The sequence below is a fragment of the Anopheles stephensi genome, chromosome 3, assembly GCF_013141755.1.
Source record: "Anopheles stephensi strain Indian chromosome 3, UCI_ANSTEP_V1.0, whole genome shotgun sequence".
Lineage (NCBI taxonomy): Eukaryota > Metazoa > Arthropoda > Insecta > Diptera > Culicidae > Anopheles > Anopheles stephensi.
This window is the reverse complement of record NC_050203.1, coordinates 61,691,660-61,709,391: the sequence shown is the minus strand read 5'-3', so window position 1 is coordinate 61,709,391 and position 17,732 is coordinate 61,691,660. Positions and strand designations below refer to the sequence as shown.

At 44.0% G+C, this 17,732-nt stretch overlaps 1 protein-coding gene across 17 annotated transcripts in view; it reads right to left on the bottom strand.

The window, feature by feature from the left end:
• Positions 1-16,492, bottom strand: part of LOC118513597 (protein NDRG3) — a 41,915-nt gene extending 25,423 nt beyond the window's left edge. For 5 of the 17 annotated variants that reach the window (XM_036059599.1, XM_036059601.1, XM_036059603.1 and 2 more), the window contains exon 1: positions 9,630-10,280. Coding sequence is in view for 3 of the 17 variants with exons in the window: in XM_036059606.1 (XP_035915499.1) it covers positions 12,412-12,449 (38 nt within the window). In the remaining 14 variants the exon portion in view is untranslated. Of the gene's footprint in view, positions 1-8,108; positions 8,443-9,629; positions 10,347-12,411; positions 12,629-15,804; positions 15,929-16,253 lie in introns of those variants that run through there. The other 12 variants (XM_036059608.1, XM_036059616.1, XM_036059613.1 and 9 more) reach the window with 8 other exon arrangements.
• Positions 16,493-17,732: the final 1,240 nt, after the last annotated feature.

The window sequence follows — 17,732 nt, the reverse complement described above, 5'->3', positions numbered from 1 at the left end:
ATCCGTCGAATATTGACTCAACGGACGCCAACAAACTGTAATCGATTAGCATACACGAATGTGTGAAATTGAACATTCATCCAACCCGTTTACGCTTCCGTTTGCTTTATCCATCCGGACATTTGACATTAAAATGTGGACTACAATGAACGCTATTGGCAGGATGTCTAGTATTTGGTGTTCCGATTTATCCGGGGCGCCAAGCAGATATTGTAGTCAACTTTTTACTGCTGTTAACAATTCAATTTCAACCCCGAGCATTTGGGGCGCATGGACGAACAAATTCGATTGATAATTTTATTACCGAACATGAAAGCTATTCAACCGAGGATGATTTCAGAACACAGCGACACACAGAGATCCACACAAAGAAGAGCCAACGAAGCCTTTGTCTTGGCACGGATATTACTTCAAGGGACAAATTGCGTTCTTTGTATAGCGCGTATCGTCACGTTGATTCGTCGTCAGTCGAAAGCATCAGAAGATACGCAGGTCGCTTTATCGCATAAGGAAAGAGTCCACGCTGTGCATAAGATTATCTTGCGCTGATTCAATTTTGATATCTGGTCTTTTAATTTTGTCGCCTTATTCCTCGTCTCTATTGCTTGAAGTTCAGGAAGATAAAAGTGAACGATTTATTGAAGAGAGAGAAAAAAGAAGCTTTCCATCTAGCATCTGGGAAGATTGCAATAATGCAGCGAAAAAAACAAATCTGTTGGTGACAAACAGTACCACCGTAAAGCAAACGCAAACGATCAACCGGAACATTCTTTACTGCAAACGGGCTACGGAGAAGGGGGCGTCACTGAATGAAAATTCTGTTGCTCTCTCGAGCGTACTAATCCGCTTGATTATGTACGCCATTACCACAGCGAGCTTTCCGGAGCCCTTCCTTTCATCCAGGGTGTAAGTGTGTACGATGGGTTATGATGTTTGTGATTTTGTCAAGCATAAACGACCGATCAAAATCCCACCAGCCAGACAGTCTCGGCGACAGCATCAACAGTACTCTTTCTTACACTGCCATGTCGCATAGACCGATCCCCGCACGATCATTGCCACCTCTGCCGTAAAGCGAATTTCGCATCGTTGGTGGCTGCCAACCGCTTTCGAACTGCGTCAACCGTAACGAATAAGTAGGTCTTCCCGAGGCCAACCCAACCTAACCACAGCTACCGCCAAGGATTATGTATGAAGTGCACAAAAGTTGTCTCATCATTTATAGCTTGAGCAAGAAATTTATTCATTAAAACTTATGAATCATTCTACGGTGACCCCGTAAAAACGCGGACGATATCCAACTGCGCTGTGGATTACTTTGGCGAAGTGCTGCAGCCAATCCCTGCTTACAGTCCGCACTGCGAATCGCATCGAGCTAATGGAGTAAAACCCTCGAGCACATTACCGGGCCCGGGGCCGGGAGATTTTGTTTGTGACGCCGTTTGGCTACAGCGACGATGCAGTGCCCACTGCATCCGTCCGGCTAAGGCGGTAGCGTTGATATTGAATTAATAAGCCGTTCGTGGAGACGTGGGTTGAAAAATGGTTCCACCGGGGACCGGTCACACGACACGTCTAGCTCAAGTCGTTCTACTGCAGCTGTCCAGTGCTCTTCAGTACGGGGAGGAAAAATATTGTTTTATGACTCTACCACTTGAGCTGCAGGGAAGCGTTGCTGGAAGAAAATGCCACTCTTTCCGGCAGAGATGGTACAGCTAATGGTGTCACTGTCATGAATAAATATCGACCGGTGTGCGGCCGCTTTGCAGATGTAACACGTAGCCAAACTCTGCTAGCAGGACAAGAAGTCGTTAGGCATCCATAGGCATAACTTTGCATTGATTTATCCCCAGCCAAGAAGCTTCCACTTACGGAGGAACGTTCTCGGCACCGTTCCCTTTCGGACGGTGTGTCAAATGTTGGCCCGAATTGAAATCCGTACCAAACATCAAAGTGGTTGTCGTGTTTACCAAGCGCGTGGTACAGTCGGCCGAGAGCAATAACGGCTGATGACGATCAGAGAAATCAGATCGTAGTGCGCTACACTGCGGCGGAACTACGGGCCAGTCAGTCGGCTCAAGGATAACCGGCGCCCGGGTGGCGAATAGGTGTGAGTGAGTTAGACGGTGCGGTGTGCTTGTGCTACCGCACAGCACAACGTCGTGTTCGAATGCGAGCTGGATTGCATGAAAATTGATACAGCGAACGCCACCACCACTACCATCGCCTTAACTCGCTGGGCGGAAGGTGTGACACTCAAGGGATGCAAAAGTTTGCGCTTGCCTTTGCGTGACGAAACGAACTACACCTTTTCCAACGATCTAGCGGACGACCTGAAGTTGATTAGGGCTATCAAATTTCGTTCCTGCCAGCGAATGACATTCAATATGACAGGCAAAATGAAGATAATTTCGAGCCTTTATGGATACAACTATTGCTGGGCCAAAGATAGAGGGAAGCTCCATTGAATAGTCATTTTCTTTAGACGCCTTGAAACGTCCCCGTACCATGGTTCAAAGCTATTCGATGAAAGTTCGTTTTGAAGCTCTTTCGTACTAAGGGACCCATATTATGAAGCACATCAGTTATCGTATTACACATGACCAACAAAACCAATGCTGCAAATGACATCCGAAAGCCATCCAAAAGCTGCGACTGCGGTTGGTCAAGATAAGCCCGTTCGGGAGCGCTCAGAACAGTCCTTTTGTGACGTGCCGATGACATCACCCTCACTCCTCATTAATTGGTCCTTATGTGCCTAGCGCCCAGCACTCGTTCCCCAAAAACGGGTCCCAAAGCACCATGTCAAAAGCAGTCATCACATCCAGCAATCTAATGACGACTCTGTCCGCCATACTCGATCCATCGCATCACTGTCGTCACATCAACATCCAGGAACGCCGGGCATGACCGGGATTTTAATTTTTAATCTCCTAAGCAGCCCGCTGGGAAATTTGGGTGCCCGCATCCATTCGGGCTAAATTCGTCGCAACTCCGGTTGGGCCGAAAGTTGACGCCGACAGTTGGATAATGCCACGCAATGTTGGTCGCCCGAGCTTCGATCCGACATTAAGGGATACACTCAATCGACGTTGATGAAAGGTTGCCAACTATTTTGTCGTGTCGTGTCATGAACATTAAAAACGGAAGGAAGGCCACCCGCAACTACCCCTCCGCAATCGGTTTTTCCAGTCTCCCAAAAGAATGAAACAAAAAAAACTTTCGAAAATTGGAATGTTGGAAGCGAGATAATTTTGCAAGCCCCCGTGTAGAGGGAAGCTCCGCTCGTCCGCTTCGTTGGTTGTGAAATGAAGTTCGGAACATTCTTCCCAAAGACAATACGTTTTCCACAATTTTCCCAACACACACACACCCACACCAGAATCCACCGGTAGGAGATTTGTGATGAGAACTTTTCGCCGAATCCACGGAGACCCCCGATGTCGGGCTCTTCTGGTGTGAATTACTCGTTCATTTGCCATAACTTTACATCAGACCCCAAAGGCGACCCGTTCCATTGCCAGAGCTTCCGTTCGGGCCACAAAATCGATCGGTTTCTTGGTCACGCGACAACGCTTCGTTTTCAGCGCGCTTAAGCCGCTTTGCAAACGGAAATGTGAAGAAACCCGAACGATTTAGGGGACGCACTGTTGCCTAGCGTTAGATTTTTCGCCACAACTTAGGATAGGAAGTTTTGCGAATCTTCTCCGAACCCTCGAATTCCTCCAGGAGCGTGGTGTGAAATAAAGTTCCGTCTGATATTTCACAGACACAGCCGACTCTGCTCATTGGGGTGGAATATTTTTCGAGGACAAAGGGTTCATGCTCGACCGCAGCATGTAGTCATTTATTCATATCCAACCGTTTACCTTCCCATCGTACCACCACCATCAGAGTGTGGTGGGAAAGTTCGATAAAAGCTCCCAGCCGTCTATACGTATACGTGTGCATCGTTTCATTTTCACACGTATCGGCATCGATCACACGCGTCGCACACGGTCGCTTTAGCCATGTTGCCCTCGATCAATAATGTACATTAACGTTTTCCAAACTAATCCGACGGCAGCATTGTACACTGCCACTACGCACACAATCGCCACCGCCGGTGTCGCGCACACACAACGACCTATTTGCGTTGCGGCAGGTTTTAGTGCAAGCGTTACTAACGGCTGCACTAAAATGCAGCCGCCAATGGCTAAGCATTTGCGGCCGTTAATATGCGTCAAGCTGTGGCTGCACCGACCAAGCAGTGAGTGTCACGTGGCGTACTCGATAAAATTGAGCTCATTGTTTCGTTCTCATTCCTTTCTCTTTCTTTGTTGGTAATTAAACGAGCAGCCATTGTAGGGTGGGTGAACTAGAAGTTCAGGGGTTTTGAGTTGGAAATATAAATATAGAAATATTTATTAACTCTGTTTAACCTTGATCAAGGGTTCAATAGCTCCACAGATAATTTAAATGAGTTGTAGGCATTCCGAATGCTGTAGTATTGCTGCTAAGAGTCATCTTGATAAAATTATCTTATTTCTAAAAAGCTCATTAGATTGGCAATGGATATTCACGAAACTCCAAATATCCGCATGCCAAACCGAACCGTACGACGAGACCACCAAAACGTTTATTAGCACTCAGCGCGTGTAGATCCAGTTCTAAAGAACCTATGGAAAACCGGTTCCAAACAGTCACCACTTAAAAATAGGCAACATTTTAAAAGCTTCTGCATTTTATGGTTCAGCGCGACGCCCAGTCTTGAACCGCATCGGAGCGGAAATGTCCACCGATACTTACATCCGATGCCAAACACGCATCTTTGGCGATGAATACTAATGACTTGCTCCTCGTCCTACCCTACCCAAAAAAAAAGGACACAACATGACTCCAAAATGACCCAACTGTCGGGGTGTCGCCATCTTTCGCTTTACCTTCTTTGTTTTATTTCTCTCCACCTTCAACAGACACGCGTTGCAGACATGTCGGGCGGACTTTCAGTGTTTCGGTGCACACCCAGCCGCTACCGGAATCATGTACTCAAATTCAAACAGTAGAAATACAAACACTAATTCACCACTCAAACATAATAGTCGCTGGGCGATTCTGTTCGCGGTGTTTCAGGTCGTTTAAGACGCACAGACACAGGCAAGCGTACCCAGCCCAAGGTGAAGGTCGCTCGGCGTGGAGACCTCCGTTGCTCCGTTTCTTCAAATGTTCGCCCGTTTTGATGGATTTTATTTCTTCCGAAAGCACATCCATTTCGGTGTAGCAATTTTTTTGTTTGGTTTTGTTTCAACTTTGCCATCCATTCGCGCTTACGTAACGAAAAGTTCCGAAGCACCGACAATCGGCTGCGAAATGTGAGTTGGGATTTGGATTTCTCCTCGGAGGTAGTGTTGGAGCCACTGGCCACTTTCTTTTACTTTGCAACAATTTCCCCTGGTCCAAGGACGGGACGCAAGACGGGTTTGCGAGACAAGGAGTCGAAGGGTGCACCCTAGCATGCCTAATTAACTATCCACAATGCCAACGGCCAATTAATAACAATGCCCACGAATACAATTATGGTACCTTGTTGAAACACGGGAAGAAAAATGTGACCCGGTGCGGTTAGAACAATAGGCTCCATGGGTAAAACATCGAAGGACTTGGCCGGATACCAAGGACGATTCACGTTGCCAGGGTTGAGCAGTGATGATGGGCAAAGTTGCTGGTTTTCGCTGTTGCTGGGCCAGAGCTCGACGCAGTGATGGTGATGAAGTGACGTGCGTTTGAAATATCTGCTTCACTCCATTTCGTGGTGTAATTGTCTCGAACTAATCGAATCTCGAATGTCCGAAAGGTTTCAGCGTAGTTACTGTTGCTGCTCTTGCTGCTGTGGCATGACTTTCGATAATGCTAATTATGTGTGACTTTAGCAGCATCCAGATTTTGCGCACTCTCATTTAATTGATTGCTGTATAAATGAATTCTAGATTTTGATTTAAACGCTGTGCTACAAAAGCTCAGTACTACAGGGGATTGATATTTGTATCCTAATCTTTTTATTTGAATGAACCATCTCGAGGAGTTTTGAGATGCTTTTTTGAGTGAATTTTACCCATAGCTAACGACGGTCCAAACGGGATTCGATATCCTATCTTGTCGTGTGACCTTCGGACTGCCTCAAAATTTACAATTCACTAGTCATAAATCTTATCAAATTAAAAACAATATTTTACATCAAATAGCAAAAGCGAAAGCTAGCTGATAAATAGCTAGAACTGAATGGGAATTCATAGGACATAAAGCTTTCCAGGGCTCCGATGTTTGCCAAAACAGCTTGACGAATCAAGTTGTATTCAGCATAGCGAGAAAATAGCAGGGCGAAATGCAAGCCAAACAAAAACAGGAAACATCAGTTCTATGACAAGCGATCACAATTTTAAACTATTTGCATGCCAAGAACTTGTTATGCTCCATTTTTCACAAACCTCCATCTAGAACAATCGATCGATCGAACAACAATCATGCCTACTTTTTTTTGGAAAATTTTTCAACGGCCCGTACAGCTTAAATAATGGGCCAATATGAACTTTGAGCATTGGACCAACAAAACCAGTAGAAACTGTTGCGGAGTCCAAATAGGCATTTGAGAAAAAACCAGGGCACAAAAAAAAAAGCAATGATCGGTCGGTGTCCTAACTCACCACTTCACTAGTGCCAATAAAGTACACGACATTCTACACTCTTGGCAAACGGCCAGAAGGCACAGTTTGTGTGCCCCGATAAGGGAGCTTAAATTGAAGTGTAAATATTAGCACTGCTCCGTGCAGGTGAAACTGGACCTGGAATGCCCGGTCTCCAAGTACGGCTCCTTTTTTGCTACAACCCAACCTAAAACGGTGGGGGGTTGGAATAAAGTTACGTCACATTGGCCACCGACCCACCAATCGATGCATTGCACTCAAAGGGATCAACCGAGAAGAAAAGCTGTATAGAATCGAAAGGGCAACCAAGCGCGAACTGGACACGAACCAGTGCCGCTTCTCAAATCGCACCTTCCATCGCAGTTTGAACTGATTGTGCGGTACGATGTTATGTAAGCAAAGGACAAACGTGTACCCCCGAGTTGGCTTCCACCGGACTGATGACGGAGGTGACACTCAAATGAGCACCCACCATCATTCCATGCAGTACACAGCCGGCTTCTCTTGTGCTCACTCCGGCAGTCACACAACCATTTAGCAGGTGGATGAGAAGAACATTGGCAGGGAACGGATTTCTTGCGTCAAGTCACCTGTCTTGGAGAATAACAAGCTTGTCCAGGTGTCAAAACGGATATACAGCGTTTTACCATCCGTACCCATGCGGGGCCAAACCATGCGTGCGACTTTTCGCCAGAGAATTCCGTCCGTTGTCCGCGGTGCCTTTTTCCCTTTTTTCGGGGAATTGCTTGCTGCATCGCTTCCGGAAAACAACCTCTCCCCTCCATCACGCACACACGTGCATATACCTCTGCCGGAGGACAGAACCATCGAAATTTATGGTTCGTTAATTTCATTTGTGGTGGTGAAAACCCCGTTTTTCTCTCGCTGCTTCTTACATTCTCACGCTCCCGGCGAAGGATAACACTCTCGCAGTTATGGCGAGAGTGAAAATTCCCAGAGAAAATTCCTTCACCATTTGCCAACTGACAGTAGTAGGCCATGAGCAAATACTGTGTCGATATGTGTTTGTGTGTGTGTGTTTGAGTGTACGTTTTTCCAGTGTGTGTATGTGTGTGTGTGAGTGTGTGCGTTTGCACAAACTTTTCCATTTTTCCCGTCGTGCAATGACGAATCCTTGCGTGCCCAACTGGGACGTTTCGCTTATGTAACATTTTCTGCAAGCCGCAGCAAACCCATCCTCGATGACATCCCAAACAGGAAGTGCTTCCGAAACACGCGAAACTTAGAAGCTATAGCTCCCCCCACCATTTTTAAACCTCGATGAAGCTGCCTGGTTATTCAACTTGTGAGGAGAAACTGACTGGCATGATTCACCAGCCAGCCAGGCTTGTCCAGATAACAAAAGCTAGTAATACACACGACCAAATTTTCTACTCGTTTAAGGTGGTAAAATAGGTTCATAATTACCTTGTGCTTAGATTCGGGGACAAGACGCGGAACAATGAAAAGCCAGTCGTAAGGGCTCTTTTTGCCTTGGGAAGGATTCCGCCTCGCAGGGTTACTTTGCACGAAAACCTTTCACTATCGCGCTAGCCCGTCACGAATCTCGCCAAAAAACCACACGATATCGGGAAACCTTCTTTCCCGAATAATTCGATCAAACGGACACACGGAACCCGAGCACGGAAAACGGTCAAGAACAGCCAGGTGTGTCTTCAAGAACAGTGTCGGCGTCGGAATTTTAGATCGTTGTGTAACGCTTTCTACCCGTTTTCCTACTCAAGACTGGCGAAAGGATACTGACGTTTGCAGCTCCACACAAACTGACATGATATTAAGAAGGGAACAATAAGAAAAAAACGACGGTACGATTACGAATGTTGGATGTACTCTTGCTCAGTTTTCCATTGCCCAGCGCTGGTATACGCTCTTTTTCTCTCGCTCTCGGCATGGCGAAACGTTTGCTCTCCCGCTTCTGCATGTAGGATAATTTTTCTCTCGGAAAAAGGATACACACATCTGACAGCTGTGTCCGAAAAGGTGGCTGTGGTGCGCCTATACCCCGCTGCAACCAACCAACTACCTGTCATTTTTGCTGCTCAGAAGGAACGAAAGTAGGAAAGTCGGGCCATGGAAAAGCCGGAAGGCAGTAAAGCACGGCCGTACCGTGTGACACACTATACATTAGGTACTGGAAAGTTCAGCGCGTCATGGCGCCGACAGTAGCAGCACGTGAGTGTGTGTGCGAGACATGGTTGCGTATGGGTGAGTGTCGATGTTGGTAAGGAGAGATGATTAAATGCACCTCGCTCCCTCGCCGATGCACTATCAAAACAGGACTGCACGTTATGACACAGATTTGGCACCAGCAAGTCTACCCTGACGTCAACGTTACAAGGCCCCACTACCAGGACTCGCTACTAAGAACACGCGCTAGCATACACTACACAAACCGGGGACCCGGACATTAAATTAGCACAAAACAAGCACGAAACAAACTCTTATACAACAGTGCCGTGGTACAAGAACACAAGCGAATGAAATATTGTGTGACAAATAATGGAGGACAACACACTTGGCTTGCGTATTTTTTGTTCTTCTTCTCGGTCCCGGATTTTCCCGGGAAAACGCAAAAGTGAGTGAAAATTACGAAACACGCTGGAAATAGGTGATGGGTGAGATGAGGGTGAGTAAAATCAATAATCAATGCCTACTGCTGCTGGTTTTTCTAGCACGCGTTTCTAACGCGGCGTTCGATTTCGCTGTTTATTAGCTACCCCAAACGTGAGACAAGCCGCGGTACGTCTAGTGTTAGGACACTCTTTCACCTTTTGCTAGGTTTAGATTCAATCTACCGATTAGTACAAGTTACGAGCTAATCACCTGTGTGAGGACCACTATTAGAATAACCATCAACAAACAACAGAAAGGATTACGGGTGGATTTGGAGCGCTAGGAAACGGTAAAGGGATTCACATCCGTACATACCTTCGTTCGTTCTTTGTTGGAGTCTCTCCCTGACGGGGGGTGCTGGAATGTGCACGGCACTAGCACTCAGCCCTTTCTACTGATCAAAACAATCTCTTAACCACCACGAGACACCCCGACACGGGATGACGTTTGGAGCACTTGCGTATTTCGGGGGAAATGAAGCAAACAACAATCCACAGCAGCGCACGCCTGCTTTTGGGGTCGCCGAGGAAATTACACAATCGCACCGCTGCCGAGCTAGAACAGGCCCTTTGCTGGCCAAAAACGCTCCCTTCGCTAGTCTGCGCTGCACTCGCCCTTTGCACGCAGTTCCCGTTGTTTACACTGAAACAGCACGCGACAGAGAAACGGAACACGCCACACAACGGGGGAAGATTTTAATCAAATTGAGCCTTTCTTCACTTTTCAGAAAATGCACTCCAACTGCACCGTCGTCCGCGAAACGTATTATTGCAATTCGCTGCACTTGGACAACATGCGAACAAAACCCTGGCCCAGGTGGTTGGCAATGGAATTTCTCACCGTAGTGTGTTATTTTTTTTCTTTCCTTCCTTCTCGCTCTTTATACGTCAACTTTAGCACTTTCAAGCTAGAGCAGCTCTCGCGCAAGCACGTCCTCACGCAACGGCGGATGAATGAATTGTAGCGATGAAGAAACTGCGAGTTAAATGAATGCGCACGAGGCATGCGGTACGAAGCAGGGCATAGCAAGCGTCCATGTGCGTTGGGCGCAACAGTTCGATTTAATAATTTTAACAGTTTCGATTTGATTGCTGATGAAGATGTTTTGCGTAAAGTGAAGGAAGTTACGATGAAACAAAAATTATAATCATTTACCAACAACCAAACATGTATGAAGATAATATTTTCATTTTTATGCTTTGGCTATCAATGTTTGGTTTCCTTAAAATGTGCACATGGATATACAAAAATGGAATTATTGCTTTTATAATGATCAATAAATTGTATCATTTTCATCACACTATTTTTTATTTTTCATTATGTCATTATTATCAATATTTAATCAATTTATTTTTTAAAGATTCTTTTCGTTGTTCGTTCGAAAAATTGTGTTTTTTATATTCTGTATTATTTATTTCTAATAATTTTACTTTAAATGCTAAATGTAAATGTAAAACAAACATTACGATGCTACTATTTGTTAGCAAATTAGTTTGCATTTTATAAATGAACTGGATTGCCAGCCCCTGTCTCACGTTTTTTCCGAGTGCAGTAAAATATTCATTCATCCAAATGTCAATTCATTCATGCCTCGCCATCAAAACGTGGTCGGTGATTAAAGAACTGAACCTCTCTCAATAAACACACAGCCGAGCGGTCAAATTTGACGTATTTTTAAATCGAAATATCAAATGTGTTGGATAATATTATTGATTTCGCGCAAATAAGATGTTTTATGATGATAGAATAAACATAAAAACAGGTAATAATATTCACACTTTTTTTCACAGTAGTCTAGTAGATTCAAAATTCATATAATAAAATATAAGCGTAACCCCCTGAATTAAAGGAAAATAATCCTAGCACAGCATTTAAGGTTAAATTTCTGGTATGTATTTAATAGCTAACAACAACCACGTATCAGACGAATCAGAAATCGTGCATAGATTATACCATAAAGCAAAACGAAAAAAAAACTATGTGCAGTACCACCCATTAAGAGAAAAGCAATATAATTTACAGAAATAAAAGAAAGGTTTCAGCTTGCCTTACAAATTCGCGAAAATGGAAGGTGCGAAAACTGCACTCATATTTTACTCAACTATTTTCAAAGGGAACATTAGTAGATCGAACGATATTAGTAAGATCTTTTAACAGTATAAAACTATTGTGTTTAAGCATCATACATGAGACGTTCAACGATACAAATATACAAGTTTAATCTAAATCAGTATCGACGATTCATTAAGCCTTGAGAAACTTATTCTACGAGAAAGCGAATTATGATAAAAAAAATCCAACAATTAAGTGAAGTGTGCTGCAACACATTGTGGCGGTGTAAGTTAAACATCACGTAAAAAGCTCTCTGACCATGCGAAGCTTTCAATGAAGCTTTTGACCGATTGTTGACATCAGTGCGCCTAAAGGTAGACTAGCCGCACAACACAACAACATATCAAACACTTCTACACATTTTCGTAGCAGCATTTTTGATGCTCTTAGCGGTTGTAGCGCCTGATAAGTAAGTTTTTGATGCTCTTGGAATTGCTAAACATAAAGGTATACATTTTACTGATTTTTTGACATACAGAATAAATAGGAATCATAAATTGGTTGTTTTTTAATCAATCACGCTTTTTGATATGTAAAATATACAGCTGACATTGAAAATGGTCAGCAACTCCAAAACAATGCGTATCATGGCGCCAGACAACCCTCATAAAAACATCCTTAACGCGCTCAACCCTCCAACCCCAAAACATGTTTATTTTTTATACCTCTGGTTGCATCACACAAGTCATCCTCAGGCCATGTCATCGACAAATTAAAAACTAGTTACGTAGACAGCTCCAAAAAAAAAAAAACACGTCACAGAACCTGTTCCAAATTTTCAATTAATAACCATTTAGCTGCAGCTCTCGTTCGTTAATTCTGCAAACATTAATTACGACTCTCTGCTCTTTGTATTATAATGCTCTCCTTTAAAGAAGGATAAACAACTTGCGCATAAATTGATAGCTCTCTCATTTTGTGTCATACTTTAGGTCGCAAAACAAATTTTGAAGAAAATAGATTAACATAAGCTTCTTGCACTTACGGTGGCGTTTCGATGTGTGTCATTTCCACGGCAGTCATTTTTTCCGGCTTCCTGATGAAGTAATCTCCCAACCGTTTTCCTTGGCTGGTACTGGCACTGCCGTTGATGGTTGCACGATCGGCAGACAATCTGTAACACTGATGCACGTTTACGTTACTGCACAACACACTCGCTACACTTCACTTCGCAGCAGACAACTCTGGTGGTGTACACTGTGCTGATAAACAAAAAAAAACCCGGAGAATTTCACATTAACCTTCAAGCATTGTGCAGCGCTTTGCCTTCGAAAATAAACACAAAAACACGAACACTTGAGGCCGGCGCCGGCTCAATTCGGACACGGTTTTGCACTACATTCACGTGAGCGAGAGACACACTCACTACTGATGGGCATATGTGCACTACACTTCGCAGCTTCAGCTTCACCAAGAACGTGGTGGAAATATTATCAATTTTTGTAGACACTCGATCGCTCACTCAGGACTCCTACCAACAGCGAAACTCGTCCGAGAGAGGGAGGAGAGAAAACATCGCTACATTACCTCATCTTACGAGCCCTCCTTTCTCTGCACGTTCATTAGTGATAAAAGCTAATCATAGGTTGCACGTGTGTCAAGCATCAGAGCGCTCCTCCTGCCCCGATGGCTGTACATGCCCATGAGGGTTTACAAATAGCGCATAGCATTGCGGCAAATCGCGCCAAGCATTCGTACATTTGCTTGATGCAATTGGATCGTTATGCTGATTTCACGTATCACTGAAGTCACAGGCCCGCGGACAGACGAGAAACACGCGCTCAGACATCTGATGGATGAAGGTGATCTCCGGGAGGACGATTCCCCGAGTACGAATAGCGAAACCTGTTTTTAGGAAAAGCCTCTCGTGAAGAGATGGATGGACGGATAGATGAAGGTTGTTTTGCCCGTGTCTGGACCAGCTAGCAGCAACTGCATGACTGGCGGGTCTTGCAGAGCTTCGAGGTCTCCAGAGCGATCGAACGAACGAACGTGTTGATGTGACTCCAACAAAAACAAGAAGACCGTGTGCAACGACTCCACAATGGACGCTTGCATGTTTCGGTTGTGAGGCTTCAAAAACTACCGATTTTGGTCTGAGTTCGTCACTTGCTTCAAATGCTGTGTTTCAACTAGTTGTACAACGTACAGTAACATCGTAGCTAAGGTGTAAGTTGAACCATCAATCATAAAACTCTACACTAACTAATAGCCCTTTCCAGCTACCATGCGGTGCTCAGTAATCTCACAGATTAACAATCCTTTAATGCCTGCCTCTTCATCTCTCCAATGAGGCCCCAACCGACACTACACGGTTCGCATGATGAGTTTCGGGAATCCCGCCGTCTTACGGCAAATCAACCGGTTTTCAAGGTGCAATCCATAAAAACCACGCTCCCCACGATTCCCTTGGCACACACACACACACACACAAAATGCAACGCCTGCATTCGCTCGCTAGCCGCCGTTGTACCTTTGCATTTGTAGAATTTGTCTGAGGTAAGTTCACTTCACTTCGATTGCTGATAAGGCGTACAGTGCTGCATTTCCCGAACAGGAACATTCCACTTCGCACTAACTTTGTCTGCTTCGCCGATCGGTAAACGATCAGGAGTGGATGGATCAATGAAGGATTTTGTTTGTTCGCCTGAGCGAAAACACCTGACACGCGGAATGTTGATACAGTTCCTTCTATTATAGGTTCAATGTCGCCGGGGGTATCGGGGGACCTATTCATCTCAACGCAACAACATTGTTTGAATAGAAAATGTTGATCAACCGAGCGGGATGGCAGTCAGTGTCGGGATCGCTATCAATTGAAATTTATGATGTTTTGCACTGCCTTTATTACTGGATATATTCAAAGAAGTAGTATATTCATACGCTGCAGGGCTGTCAAACTTCACTCTGTGGAGCATTAAATTGTCATTTTGCTTATTTCTGGTTCGAGACGATTTTATTGTTTTGAAGATGGAAAATTGCTCTGGGAAGCTTTTATGCGTTTGGTTCATATAAAAATATATAGCTCATATTAAAATTGTATTTTTATATTCGTTAACTGTCATAAAAATAAAGGAAAAGGATTATTTAAAGGCAGTTATGGGATGGTGATGTATTCCAAGAATAATGAGCTCACGCTCCCATTTAAGCTAAACAATCGCCTCAACTGCGAAATAACACATTGCAAATGCTTCTACATCATTTATGCGCTAATTAAGGATCGTAAAACATCATAAAACTGTAAATAAATGTTTAAAATCTTTCAAAAGCCCTCATAAATTTTTATTACACAAGAAGAGTAATTAGAAGGGTGATTTTGTTTAATTCCAATCGTTTATGCAATAAAACCTTCATCTTCCAGATATGTTTGCTCTTTCCAGATATGTGGGTCAACTTCAGTTTGTTTTATTTTAATTTAAATCCTGAAAAGTTAAAAAAATAACTTGGCTTTGACAACCCTGCCATCATCACGTCCCATCGAAGATAATCGTTTGAAGACGGATCTAAATTAAATCTAATCCGTTTCATCCCAATTCCCTTCGCCTGACCTTACTTTCCGGACAGCATCATAGTAAACAAAAATTCATTTATTCACCACTCCACTTGCATAGTGCCAGAATAAATAATAAAAACACACATCCCACCGAAACCTCTCGAATTGTCATCGAATGAAGAGCCACTGGTTCCTCTCGAGTGGATAATTGAAGTGCTATGGCGACTGACTATTTGTCGAATGCATTCAATAGAGGCGAAAAGTGCTGATCACACAGCGAAAATAGACGAATAAAACCTGATGTTTGCATGTTTGTTTACGTCGATGTTTTGATGTAAAATGGAAAATAACTCAGCAGTTAAGGTCGGAAGGTTTGAGGAACATTCGCCCGGCCGCGATCCGGACCTTCCAAAAGGCAGCATCGAACTGTAAGTAAACGAATGGCTCTGTCACTCTCTCACACTGCTCGGGACGTGCCGGCACATTTACGACGCGATTTGATGCTCAAGTGAATATTCTAACTAGCTCTCGGCTTTGCGCACTTGCACCCTTCGGAACCGCCTAATCTGATCTGTGCGATCCGATCGCGATGCGCAGGAGTGTGTGCGACCGTGTGGCTACGAAATAAGCCGTTTCCGTTTTAGACCGATCTCGGCGCGATATGCAATGAGGGTTTGCCTTTGATTCCCCATGATGAACAACAATTCGTTTGGTGGTGATCGCAAAGGGTATGATGCCATGTTTTTGCTGGTCGATCGCAGCATCACCATCGGTTACACATGAGCAAACACACCGTTGGACAGTGACCTATTTGAACAATGGCTTTCGGTTGCGTCGCACCATTCCACCACGGCACGTTTCACTCCTTTCCACTCCAATTCCAACCTGTTTCTTCGGTTGGGACGGATCGCGCACTCCCTTCGCCGCGACGCACCACAAAACACCAAATCCCAAATTCAACAACTCCCACTAACACACGCGCGACTACAAAACACGCAAATCGGCCCACAGCACGCTACCCAACAGCGGCTACAACACACTTCACGAAAACGCAAAAAAAAAATAATTCCCCGGTCACTCCGAACAACAAAACCACCGGCACGCACTTCACACTGTGCTCCTATCGGCGTGGAGCGGTTTTACGTCAGGACGAAAGCACGAAGGTACCCGCAAAGCGAAACAGCAACTCCTTCTTCTGTACGGTGGTGGAGCTTACAACAGCTCTGGGACGAAACGTACCCCAGACGGACAGAAGGACGGACGGACGGTGAACGCGGCGGAATGGAATGTCATAAATTTGATGTCGAAAAATAACCGAAAAGAAAATGAAATACCACCACTAAATATTCCCGAACGTGAGGCGCTTGGTTTGGCGAAGGAAGAAACAACATCGATCGTAACAAATAATGTTAAAACCACTGCAACACACCGATCTCACACGCGTCTGGAGAATTTCACGGCAGGTAAGACCGATAAAACGGACTAGGATGGGTTCGATTCGCGATCGCGCTTCAAATCTGATTCGAACAGCATCGAACGATAAACGATAATGAACGCAGAGCGAGACCGACGGTCGAGACTTACCGCCGATCGGGGTCGGTTGAGTTGAGTGATGGCACAGTGGTACACGAGCGAGAAGGAGATTGGACGATGGCATGAGTGAGTTTTAATTTTAAATGTTAAACCCATGTGTTTCAGTGTTATTAACTCTTTTGTGAGTAGCTATAGTGAATTTTTAATTTTAAAATTAGGGAAATTTATTTATTTTTATTATTTTATTTGTATGAAATCACTTTAAGCCTTTTTTCAATGTAAGCAATACGGTCAGGCCATTCTTAATGAATAAAAAAACACTGTGTGTAAACACTGAATTTCATAAACATACATTGAATAGAGTCAATTTTCTATATTAAATTTTTTTACTAACAAATATTAAATTTTTTTCAGCTGGTAAAGGGGGCGGTCCGGTGATCGAGGCGATAACGGTGCCGGTCTTCACACGGCAGGACCGTGGTTTAAATCCCATCAGGACTGCCACTCCGTACGTAGGGCTGACTACATTACTAAGGGTAAAATAAAGTCACAGAAAGCCAGAAATGGCAGGCCGAGACCTCTCGAGGATGTAGTACCAAGGAAGAAGAAGAAAAGGTGAAGGATGGTGAACATTTCCCAAGTACTCAATTTCCCTTCCAAGGATCTATTAGATCGGAAAAGAAAAATTGTTTCACAGATTAATACAACTAACTTGAATTTTAATATCGATCATTTCGCGGTTCATTTATAGATGCAGATTAAAATGCAATGCTTACAATAATTAATATCAGGCTGCCTGTTTCAGAACATTTGACATCTCAATTATCTTTTGCTTCGCAATCTTTACAAACTCTTCAATCGCAATCAATGCAGGTACCTTAATGTTGGTTGATTCTCTTTTTTCACTCAGATCTAACAATAACATCTTCGTGTAAGTCTTCATGGTCACAGCCAATTAACATTCATTAGTGTGATTATCAAATTTCTATCCACTGTTTTAAAACACGAATAATGTTGTCCCTACGTAATCGTTCAGCCGTCTAATGCGAAGAATAGAGCAGATTGCTTGGGTAAATATGTACCTGTAGTGTTAATTGTCGACGAAACTACCGAAATTAGTTCCTCGATGGCAAAGAGAAATGTGTGTGAGATTGGGACGAAGCTTTAAATCAATGGTAGACTATAAAGTGAAAATATTACAATGACTGCAAGGATTTTTATTACATAAGTGTTAGAGTGCACAAAATAAACAGTCAAGCAACAACAGTATCTGTTTAAAT